The 12,300-nt window shown below is 40.9% G+C and overlaps 2 protein-coding genes across 2 annotated transcripts; both read left to right on the top strand.

The window, feature by feature from the left end:
• The first annotated feature begins 204 nt into the window (after positions 1–204).
• Positions 205–1,632, top strand: LOC119209517 (tripartite motif-containing protein 16-like). Its single transcript, XM_062557826.1, has one exon. The coding sequence runs from the start codon at positions 205–207 to the stop codon at positions 1,630–1,632; it is 1,428 nt and encodes a 475-aa protein (XP_062413810.1).
• Positions 1,633–5,675: 4,043 nt separating this feature from the next.
• Positions 5,676–11,978, top strand: LOC119209032 (E3 ubiquitin-protein ligase TRIM62-like). The gene is made up of 3 exons (XM_062557566.1): positions 5,676–5,940; positions 6,175–6,915; positions 11,817–11,978. The coding sequence occupies exons 1-3, from the start codon at positions 5,676–5,678 to the stop codon at positions 11,870–11,872; spliced, it is 1,062 nt and encodes a 353-aa protein (XP_062413550.1). The 3' UTR covers positions 11,873–11,978.
• The last annotated feature ends 322 nt before the right edge of the window (positions 11,979–12,300 follow it).

Consider the following 12,300-nt stretch of genomic DNA (forward strand, 5'->3'; position numbering starts at 1 on the left):
TCAGAACACGATCAGCAAGCTACAAGTAGCCTACAGCGAGAGAGACGGCAGAGGGAGGGGCTATCAACCCTCCCCTGATATGCCAGGGTGAAGATGGGTGTTACCAGCATCTCATTGGGCAGAAAATGGTGAATCCTGACATTAAAAAGAGAAACAGGATTCAAGTCATTTCAGTGAACCTCTCAGTCTCTGATAAGAGGTGAAATGGCTGAAGTAACAGCGGAGCAACTGAATGCAGTCCAACCTGCTCCTGCCGATCCCTGCTATGCTGGACCTGAAGATGTGGCCTGTGATTTCTGCACTGGTAGGGAGCTGAAAGCCTTCGAGTCCTGTTTGGTGTGTTTGGCTTCTTACTGTGAGAAACACCTTCAGCCTCATTACGATGTGGCTGCATTAAAGCATCACAAGCTGGTGGACCCCTCCAAAGAGCTCCAAGACAACATCTGCTCTCTTCATGGTGAGGTGATGAAGATCTTCTGTCGTACTGATCAGCACAGCATCTGTTATCTCTGCTTTATGGATGAACATAAAGACCACGACACGGTCTCAGCTGCAGCAGAATGGACTGAGAGGCAGAGAAAGCTGGAGGTGAGTCGACTCAACATCCAGCAGAGAATCCAGGACAGAGAGGAAGGTGTGAAGCTGCTTCAACAGGAGAGAGGGGAAAACTATAAACGATTGAAGGACAGTGAGAAGATCTTCACCCAGCTGATCCGTCTCATGGATGAAAGAAGCTCTGATGTGAAGGAGCAGGTCAGATCCCAGCAGAGAGCTGAAATGAGTCGAGTCAAAGATCTTCAAAAGAAGCTGCAGCGGGAGATCTCTGAGCTGAAGAGGAGCGACGCTGAGCTGCAGGAGCTCTCACACACAGAAGATCTTAACCAGTTCCTCCAGAACTACCCCTCAGGGTCCCCCCTCAGTGAGTCTACTGACTCATTCAGCATCAACATCGGTCCTCTGAACTGGTTTGAGGACGTGACATGGGCTGTGTCAGAAATCAGAGACAAACTAGAGGACGCCATGAGAGAGAAATGGACAAAATTCATGACTGTGGCTGAAGTGAAGGTTTTACTCTCACAATCAGAGCCAAACACCAGAGCTGGCTTCTTGAAACATTCACTTAAAATCCCACTGGATCCAAACACGGCACACACAGAGCTGTCATTATCTGATGGGAACAAAAAAGCAGCATTAGGGAAACCAAAACAGCCTTATCGTTGTCACCCAGATAGATTCTGTGAATGTGAGCAGGTCCTGAGTAGAGAGAGTCTGGTTAACCGTTGTTACTGGGAGGTGGAGTGGAGAGGAGAGGTTGTTGTAGCAGTCGCATACAAGGATATCAGCAGAAAAGGGAACTGTGATCAAGTTACATTTGGATTGAATGACAAATCTTGGGCATTAACTTGTGCAAAAAGCAGTTATATCTTCCGACACAACCACATTGTAACCCCCATTTCAGGTCCTGTGTCCTCCAGAGTAGGAGTGTACCTGGACCACACAGCAGGCCTTCTGTCCTTCTACAGCGTCTCTGAAACCATGACGCTCCTCCACAGAGTCCACACCACGTTCACTCAGCCTCTCTATGCTGGAATTCAGCTTGTCAACTGTGGAGACACTGCTGAGTTCAAATAGACACAAGTCATCTCAGGGTTTGACTGTGTCCTGATGTTTGGTTACCGGATCTAACGTTTCTATGTATGAACATTTCAGAGTTCTAAATGTTTGATATTTGGATTCATACGTTAATACTGTTCTTTATTCTTTAAATCGACAACGATATTGAGGTCTTGGTTCTAGATTTGTAGACATTTTCTTTTTTGTGTACTTTTGATCCTCGCTATCAATGCTGGATATTTTTTTTTCATAAATGTTCTGATCTGAGATATTAATGTGTGAATAAAGTGAATCAAGAGAAACATCAAAGCTTTTACTGATGAATGTAAGAATAAACTGAAGGTTTACATGATGAATAAACAAACATGACCAAAGTATCTTCTCTTCGTTCCAGTGTTTAATACAAAGCTGATGGAGTAAATATCACTGAGTTAGTTTTCCTCCTGAAACACGGTCGTGAAGCCATGGTCGTGAACTCGAGATGTTCATATATTGTGCCTGTCTTTCCGTCTTCGGCGTTGATGCCTCAGACTTCGCGGATGGCGTACGCGAGGCGACGGTCTACAGATCGAGGAGTTAATCATCGGAATCTTCGCTACTTACGTGACGGGAGTGCAGTAACATTTTATGATTAATCTCGGGGATCCTCTTCTTATACCACTCCGACTCCAGTGACAATGAGATCTCTGGCTAATAAGACCTTTATCTTGAACGATCTTTTTCTCTCTCATGAAATTGATTTTTTTTTAAACCATTTCACAGTAATTAACTGTATATTCAGTCAAAGATTACAGTAGTCAATAATGTAGTGTGAAAGTCACAGTAAGTAAAATAAAATATAAAAAACTGTTGTAAATCACAGCAACACATTGTGTACTGTATAAAACACAGTAAATAAAAAGTACTGCAGAACATCACAGTCGCCAAAAATGTACTGTTGTAAATTACAGTGAGTAAAAATTACTGTTGTAAATCACAGCAACACATTGTGTACTGCATAAAACACAGTAAATAAAAAAGGACTGCAGAACATCACAGTAGCCAAAAATGTACTGTATTAAATTACAGTAAGTAAAATTTACTGTTGTAAATCACAAAAACACATTGTGTACTGTATAAAACACAGGGAATATAAAAAGTACTCTGAAATAACACCGTAGCCAAAAAGGTACTGTAGAAAATCGCATTAACCAAAAATTGCTGTGAAAAAAAACGTTTTTGACCGTGATTGTGAGCAGTAAACTACTGTAAAACAATATCACAGTAATTCATTGTGTATTCATTCAAGTCCTTGATTAACTGTATAATATCAAATTAACAATTTGTGTACTGTAGAAAAACACAGTAATCAAATAATCACCGTCATTAAAAATGTGAGAAACACAGTTACCTAAAAATTACTGTAAAAAGTCAGCAAGTAGTGTACTGTGTATTTATTTATTTAACATACAATGGTATTTCTTTACAAATTTCTCAATATACACCACATTATGCAAATAGGTTAGTTTAGATGGTAAAGCTCTTGACTTCCACACACATTGAATCAATACGATTGTTGGAACTTCAAAAGTTAAACTTTATGTGCATGGACCGCAAAGAGTTAATCTCAAATCACGTGTTTGTAAGTTGGAGTATTCGTTTGCACTCTCTTTTGGGCACAGGTGCACCCATTCTGTGACTGATTTCAATGGATAGGATGGTCGTACAGCTTAGCACAACAGTACTGGAGTGGAAATAACAAGTTACCCTGCACGACTAGCGTACTAAATTGAGTTACGGAATTTGTGCAGGTTACATTTTTTTTCATGCCACATTTTTTTTACGAACAACGAGTGGGACACAATAGAAGGACTGGATCTGAAAGACAAGATAATTGCCTGTAAGTTGAATGTTTTTCTGAACATGCTTTGTCCTGACTAAATCTAGCGTTAATAATCAGTTCAGTAATTTATTTGTAGTGTTTTATGTTAGCAAAAATGTTGTTTACTTCCAACCGTTTCTAAATTGTGTTTGCTTTTCTTCCGTTAACTTATCCAAATGCCATACTAATGTAAGGTTTGTAAATTCAGTGCAGCGTCAATTTCTGCATTCATTTTACATGTCTCTTGCGTCTCCTTCCTGTAATGATTGGGGACAGGATCAAAACTGCACCTGAAGGGGATGTTTGGCAGTTATTGCTCAAGCTAAGGGAGGTTGTTGATCTGATATGTGCACCCAAGATCCATACCAACCAAGTGGCATATCTCAAGATTCTTATTGAGGAACACCTCCATCAAAGAAGCACTTTGTTTCCAGGAAAGTTGCTAAAAGCCAAACACCACTACCTTGTGCACTACATGAGCTCATCCTTCATTTTGGTCCACTTATTAGATTGTGGACATTGCGCTTTGAAAGCAAGCACAGCTATTTTAAGCAGTGTGCCAGGAAACTGCATAACTTTAAAACCCTCTGCAGTACTTTAGCTGAAAGACACCAGTTGCTACAAACATATTTACACTCCGGCAGCTTGTTTCCTCCAATGCTTCAAACAGGGGAAGCAACTAAGTTTGATCACCAACGATACCAGATTGGCATTCAGAGGCATTCAGAATTTTAACAGGTACTAAGAAGAGAGATCACGTTAGTCCGGTGTTAATTAAACTACTCTGGTTATCCGTAAGATACAGAATCCAATACAAAGCACTGTTGTATGTTTTTAAGTCTCTGCATGGTCTAACCCCCGAGTGTGTTACTGATTTAATCAGCCGGTGTCAATCCAGTAGATCTCTACGCTCAAATGATCAGTTGCTTCTCGTGGTTCCGCGAACCGGTTTAAAATGTAAAGGTGATCGGGCCTTTTTTGTTGCAGCTCCTAGGCTTTGGAATAACATTCCTCTGTCTGTAAAAACCTGTCCTTCATTGGGCGTCTTTCAGAGTGCACTTAAAACCTCCTCAGCATTTGATAATGCCTTGTAAAGGTTTGTATATCATATGTTTTGTATTCATTTTTTATATTTTTTGTGGGTTTTACTGTTTGTTTTACCTCCTGTACAGCACTTTGGTTCCACTTGTGGTGTTGGAAGTGCTTTATGAATAGAGTTAATTTGAGTTGAGAATAAAGATTCTAGATGTTACAGATTCATGTTTGATATTAATCAGCAACCACGAGCAGAAGGAGCTGATCTGGTTCCTCCCTGCCGGCTGTTTGCTGCTCAGCAGGTAGTTCAGGGCGACTCCATCTGCCTGTGAATGTTCTTTTCCAGGTGAGAGTCCCCATTGTCATCAGGAATGTCCTTTTGTCTTTCAAATCCACTCAAGATTCATTCAGAGCAAAGGTGGGGTGAGGAGTTTCAGGTTTGCAGATCCATCAGAAGCCTTTTCAGACGGAATGAGAGTCGTTCACTGAGAACTGCTGTTTGGAGTTGCGAGTTCGTGTTGAAATGAGCCTTCAAACTTTTACTGCTCTGTTTGAGCCAAAACTCTTCCTACCAGAAACCACCATGAGGTTGTTTGAGACGAGACACGTCTGCCCCAAAATTGACGGCTGTCGATCAGATTGTGAAAAGGGGAGTACTGGGTGGTTGGGTACTAGTTTCATGTTGTGCTGTGGAGGTTTAACTAAATCATATATGTGGTTGATAATAATGAAGGTGCTTCACAATGCACTCATCAGAACAAGCAGCAAGTGTTTCACAAGGCAGAAATACAACGAGAAATGGATTGTAATGCCAGAAAAACCCATTTTTCAAAGTGTAATTAGATATTAAAATCAGAACACGGTCAGCAAGCTACAAGTAGCCTACAGCAAAGATCTAAACGCATGGAACTATTTCTGTGGCATTCTGTATGATGTTTGAAAGCTGTGAGGAATTATTTGACTGTCTGATCTTAAACAAGCCCATTATCCTCTAAGAGAGACGGCAGAGGGAGGGGCTATCAACCCTCCCCTCATATGCAAGTGTGAAGATGGGTGTTACCAGCATCTCATTGGGCAGAAAGTGAATCCTGATAGACATTAACAAGAGAAACAAAATTCAAGTCATTTCAGAGAACCTCTCACTCAGTCTCTGATAAGAAGTGAAATGGCTGAAGTAACACCTCAGCTGTTGGAGACCATCGACTGTTCCGTCTGTCTGGACGTCCTGAAGGACCCGGTGACGATTCCCTGTGGACACAGCTACTGCATGAGCTGCATTAAATCCAACTGGCAATGCTGCCCTCAGTGTAGTCAGATCTTTCACCCGCCGCCTGACCTGGTGAAGAACACCACGTTAGCAAATCTAGTGGAGCAACTGAATGCAGTCCAACCTGCTCCTGCTGATCCCTGCTATGCTGGACCTGAAGATGTGGCCTGTGATTTCTGCACTGGGAGGAAGCTGAAAGCCTTCGAGTCCTGTTTGGTGTGTTTGGCTTCTTACTGTGAGAAACACCTTCAGCCTCATTACGATGTGGCTGCATTAAAGCATCACAAGCTGGTGGACCCCTCCAAAGAGCTCCAAGACAACATCTGCTCTCTTCATGGTGAGGTGATGAAGATCTTCTGTCGTACTGATCAGCAGAGCATCTGTTATCTCTGCTTTATGGATGAACATAAAGACCACGACACGGTCTCAGCTGCAGCAGAAAGGTCTGAGAGGCAGAGAAAGCTGGAGGTGAGTCGACTCAACATCCAGCAGAGAATCCAGGACAGAGAGGAAGGTGTGAAGCTGCTTCAACAGGAGAGGGGGGAAAACTATAAAGCATTGAAGGACAGTGAGAAGATCTTCACCCAGCTGACCTATTTCATAGAGGCAACAACCTTTAATGCAAAGATGCAAGTCAGATCGCAGCTGGGAGCTGAAATGAGTCGAGTCAAAGATCTTCAGGAGAAGCTGCAGCGGGAGATCTCTGAGCTGAAGAGGAGCGACGCTGAGCTGCAGGAGCTCTCACACATAGAAGATCTTAACCAGTTCCTCCAGAACTGCCCCTCAGGGCCCCCCCTCAGTGAGTCTACTGACTCATTCAGCATCAACATCGGTCCTCTGAACTGGTTTGAGGACGTGACATGGGCTGTGTCAGAAATCAGAGACAAACTAGAGGACGCCATGAGAGAGAAATGGACAAAATTCATGACTGTGGCTGAAGTGAAGGTTTTACTCTCACAATCAGAGCCAAACACCAGAGCTGGCTTCTTGAAACATTCACTTAAAATCCCACTGGATCCAAACACGGCACACACAGAGCTGTCATTATCTGATGGGAACAAAAAAGCAGCATTAGGGAAACCAAAACAGCCTTATCGTTGTCACCCAGATAGATTCTGTGAATGTGAGCAGGTCCTTTGACTGTTTTAACTCATTATGATCATCATTTGTATCTCCATGTTTGATGCTCACAGTGTTTCTGCGTCTGTTTAGCCAAGGAGAATATCACTGTGTCATGATGGTGTTTGGTTACCGGAACTAACGTTTCTATGTATGAACATTTCAGAGTTCTAAATGTTTATCTTCCACTGAATCGATCTAAAGAGGCAAAGACATCAACAACGATATTGAGTTCTTGGTTCTAGATTTGAAGACATTTTCTTTTTTGTGTACTTTTGATCATCGCTATCAATGCTGAATCATTTTTTTTTCATAAATGATGTTCTGATCTGAGATATTAATGTGTGAATAAAGTGAATCTGTACATGAAACCACTGATCAAGAGAAATATGAAAGCTTTTACTGATGAATGTAAGAATAAACTGAAGGTTTACATGATAAATAAACAAACATGACCAAAGTCATCGTTCCAGTGTTTAATACAAAGCTGATGGAGTAAATATCACTGAGTTAGTTTTCCTCCTGAAACACCATAAAGTACAGAGCTTTGGTTACAGCAGAAGATAATTAGTCAGAAGAAGAGTTGTTGACTGAGAACTGCAGTTTCTCGGAGTGCAATCGTTTGGTTTCTCTCCGTCTCAATAAACCTGAGCTTGATCAAATGATTATTCAGTGTTCTGTCTGTATCTAATTATTTGTACATTTAAAAGTATATTCTGCACATCTTAGACATTATTGCATTCATTTACAACTTTAGTTAAATGATATAACAATAGAAACATTTTCAGACTTTGTTTCCAAAAAATAGGTCTATGTCATACGTACAAAAACTAATCAATCATTGAAAACTAAAATAAAAGAATTCATGGAGAAATATTTCAACCTGCTCCAAGTTTTAAAGTAAATAAGTATATATTGATTTAATTTGTCATAAACAACAACATCCTGCTGAGATCTTACTGTGGCTTTTTTTGTATTATTATTACTAAAATGTGTTATGCATATCGAGATTGGTAAAGAAAATAGATATTTTTAGGTCATCTAGTCAAGTATGGCAAAACTAGTCACTGTGTGCAAAAAGTGTTTATTTATTTAATGTAAAATTGTGTTTCAGGCCTAAAGCTTTGTTTCCTGCAAAAAGCAACGGCCATTAGGGACGCTACAACCAAAACAGACTTTACTTCATTCATGGATGGAACGTGAAAAGATCCGTCTCATAGAGGAAAGAAGCGTTGATGTGAAGCTGCAGGTCAGATCCTAGCAGAGAGCTGAAGTGAGTCGAGTCAAAGATCTTCAGGAGAAGCTGCAGCAGGAGATCTCTGAGCTGAGCAGCTTCTCCAAACAGATGTTTAAAACTAGTTCCTCCACAACTTCCCCTCGCTGTGTTCACTCTACTCTACGGTATTTGAGAAATGGTGCTTTTGAACTTGCAATTATAGGCCTTTTACTTTGAAGAAATCTCTGTACAGTAAAAATATTGCATTTACTGTACAAGAGTAGTCAGACTGGTCCCTAACTCACATGCTTCAGTCATTGTCCAGAATATTTGATTAAATAGCTTTTATTCCGGTTACTTGCTCCATACCGTAAATGTCAGCATAAACGTGCACTGAAATTGTCGGCTGAGTTGACCGCAGTCTAGAGCTGCCGAAGTGGGAACCGCAAGCCCTTGTATTTCCAAAAAACCCTCAATATGTGTCAAAATAGTATCTGCAGATAACCCACGTTGATCGATTTGATCCGCTAATGCTAGCATGCTATCTCGGAGCCCACCGATGTCTTCCATTATGTCAACACTCTCACGTCCCTTAGCCAGCCTTTTTTGCACACGGCTCTGTTGTCTGTTCTGAATGTGATAGATAGCCACGCCCCCTGATTTGCATATAAGAACGTGAAATGAAATACTGTGTCATTATGCATTACCGTGTATTCATTTATTCAATTTGGAATAAAACGGCATTCCATACAGAATCTGGGTAAATATGTATTTAGTGCTGGCTGGTCCATTGAGGCCAATGGGGCGTGGCCCCACCTTGAGTGATGGGGGAAAAAGAAAAAATATATATAATTTTTGTTTATAATAAAAATACATTTTTACAAATAGTCAATACTTGTGTTGTTGAAACATAGATTTTATACCTAGTAATATTTGTAAATTAAGAACTGCTCTCTCACTTGATTGCATGTATCAGCTGTTTCATCTCGGGCTGGGTCCCAAATGAGAGAGCCAATCACTGATAAAGTTAATGAGTGACATTAGAATTTCAGTGTAAAATGAAATACATTGATGTACTATGGGTACATTTTCTCCTCACAACTGGGCCCAGATCAGCCGGACCGGTGTGAAGGGAAAGCCGCACATCTAAGTAAAGATGTACTTATATTTAACTGATAAGAAATATAATTTTTGTTGATTAATATTGTCAAATGTAAATCACTACATGTGCATATGTGAATACAATTTTAGTAGATTAACCAAACGTGAGACAGTGCTCATTTTTACAGTTTGTTTGGGGTGGGTGGGTGGGGGTGGGGAGAGGGGGACTGGGATTGAGAGCTCACCTCTCTGTCAGCTGTCCGCTGTCGCAAGAGCTTCTCGGTGAGCCTGTATCAGGCATCACGTATCAATGGGCATGCATACTCAACTACAGTCCCCACTTTGTGAGGAACCTGCATGAGGCACAGTCCGCGTCACTGAAAGTGAGCCTGTAGTAGGAACAGAATGCGTCACCAAGAAGAAGCAACCCGCGTCAGAGAGGAACCCCCGAGCTCAACCTGTATGATTAATAACAACCCTCATTTCTAATGGTCCATAGTTGACTCGGTCATGGTGCACCCTTGTTATGTTTTTTTTAACTGGCTATTTTGAGGTATGGGAGCCTGTCCCTGGCTTTTTGACGTCCCGGACACCGGTTTGCAACATGAAATTGGTTTAGTTTTCATGTTTTGCGGTCTGAAAAACAAGCCAAAGCTGCCCCGTTGCATTGTGGGTAAATTACCTACCGCCGCGTAAACGCATATTTTTTTACAAATTATCAAGACATATTCATTTAAAAAATCCCTTTGCTCAGTTCAGGTGCTGATTGGTGAGGTGCCCCCGGATTAAATCACATTTGTTCCTGCCACAGTGGTGATTATACGACTGTTTGTGAGTTTTGTGTTGTTAGCATGAAATACGAGCCGTTAGCTTGTTTTGTTATTTTTTGAAAGGACGCGTTCTATTGAATGGAATTGTCGTCAATACGTCATAGAGCGTCATGTGGGTGCAGTACCGTCTTCAACCACAGCGAAGTTGCATTGGGCTGGTGGCGCTCTTTCATAATAGATAGATGGATACCTAGATGTATTACACTGTATTTCCTGTGAGAGCGAAACAAATAAGATTGTTATCCTTTTATTCACAACTATTTTTTGTTTTGCAATAAATGGTAATTATTGACCTACAAATTAGTATTGCGTTTCCTTTCCAGCTTTGTTTTAAATCATTCTGGGATGTTTTTTGAAATTGATTGGATAGTCTTATGTAGGAAATTTTCCACCAGCCACCTCTGGTATCAACACACTATCTTCACCGTATTGTTTTTTCTTTATTTACTTTTACTGAAGACACGCTGGTTGGATTTGAATTTGAGGAAAGAAAAAAATAACGGTAAGAAAGAAACTTAAAAGGGTTTGCTTTCAATCAATAAATAAAAATGATGCAGAAGTGGGATGGATCTGTTTGGAAAATATGGATGGAGATATGGAAGCTTCCATGCTCGGCGCTTTAGTCAGAACGTCTGCACTGATCTCACTTTGCCGGCCTCCCATCCGGGCCTCGGGTGGTGTGGGGGCGTAGTTCATGGATTATTCAGTGTTCTGTCTGTATCTAATTATTTGTACATTTAAAAGTATATTCTGCACATCTTAGACATTATTGCATTCATTTACAACTTTAGTTAAATGATATAAGAATAGAAACATTTTCAGACTTTGGTTCCAAAAAATAGGTCTATGTCATACGCACAAAAAATAATCAATCATTGAAAACTAAAATAAAAGAATTCATGGAGAAATATTTCAACCTGCTCCAGGTTTTAAAAGTAAATGAGTATATATTGATTTAATTTGTCATAAACAACATCCTGCTGAGAAGATCTTACTGTGGCTTTTTTTGTATTATTATTACTAAAATGTGTTATGCATATCGAGATTGGTAAAGAAAATAGATATTTTTAGGTCATCTAGTCAAGTATGACAAAACTAGTCACTGTGTGTAAAAAGTGTTTATTTATTTAATGTCAAATTGTGTTTCAGGCCTAAAGCTTTGTTTCCTGCAAAAAGCAACGGCCATTAGGGACGCTACAACCAAAACAGACTTTACTTCATTCATGGATGGAACGTGAAAAGATCCGTCTCATAGAGGAAAGAAGCGTTGATGTGAAGCTGCAGGTCAGATCCTAGCAGAGAGCTGAAGTGGGTCGAGTCAAAGATCTTCAGGAGAAGCTGCAGCAGGAGATCTCTGAGCTGAGCAGCTTCTCCAAACAGATGATTAAAACTAGTTCCTCCACAACTTCCCCTCGCTGTGTTCACTCTGAGTCCACACTCATTTAACATCAACATTAGTCCTCTGCTATACTTTGAGGACGTCACAGCAGCTTTGACAGAAGTCAGAGACAAACTAGAGGACTGAGAGAGAAGTGGATAAACGTCTCACTGATGGCAGATGAAGTGGATGTTATACTCTCACAATCAGAACCAAAGACCAGAGCTGGATTCTTGAAATATTCACGTGCAATCGCACTGAATTCAAACAGAGTTCAAAGCAGAATTCATCGGCTGCTGTTACTATCTGACGGAAAAAGAACAACAACATCTGTGGAACGACAAAAGTCATATCCTGGTCACCAGAGGGATGCCGTTAATGCCGTCCGGTCCCGAGCAGAAAGAGTCTGACTGGTCGTTGTTACTGGGAGGTGGAGAGGAGAGGAGGATGAGTCATAGTCATAGCAGTCCCATGCAAGAACATCAGCAGAAAAGGGTAATGGAGCGGATCTGGGTTTGGATACAGTAACAACTATTGGGCCTTCACATGCCACATCAACAGGTATATCTTTCTTTTCAACAGTGTCCAAACCCCCATCTCAGGTCCCGTGTCCTCCAGAGTAGGCATGTTCCTGGACCACACAGGAGGACTTCTGTCCATCAACAGGAGGGACTCTGCTGAGTTCTGTAAATTCAAATAGACGGGGCGAGATATCCATGTTTTAACTCTTTAACTCATTAGGTCTTCATGTTTGTTGCTGTATGCACTAATGCCTTCATGTTGTGGTTTGAGAGAAAACAATTGATGACAATATGTTGTTCTTGCCAGCTACTGTCATTGACAGCTTGAGAAAAAACTTGATTCTCTTGTGTAGGGTTG

Source organism: Pungitius pungitius, chromosome 15 (assembly GCF_949316345.1).
Source record: "Pungitius pungitius chromosome 15, fPunPun2.1, whole genome shotgun sequence".
Taxonomy (NCBI): Eukaryota; Metazoa; Chordata; class Actinopteri; order Perciformes; family Gasterosteidae; genus Pungitius; species Pungitius pungitius.

Bases quoted from the DNA above. Each gene is read 5' to 3' on its own strand.
- LOC119209517 (XM_062557826.1), top strand. From the start codon at position 205: ATGGCTGAAGTAACAGCGGAGCAACTGAATGCAGTCCAACCTGCTCCT.
- LOC119209032 (XM_062557566.1), top strand. From the start codon at position 5,676: ATGGCTGAAGTAACACCTCAGCTGTTGGAGACCATCGACTGTTCCGTC. The intron at 5,941-6,174 runs TGGCCTGTGATT...ATCTCTGCTTTA, and splicing joins CTATGCTGGACCTGAAGATG to TGGATGAACATAAAGACCAC. The intron at 6,916-11,816 runs GACTGTTTTAAC...GTCCGGTCCCGA, and splicing joins TGAATGTGAGCAGGTCCTTT to GCAGAAAGAGTCTGACTGGT.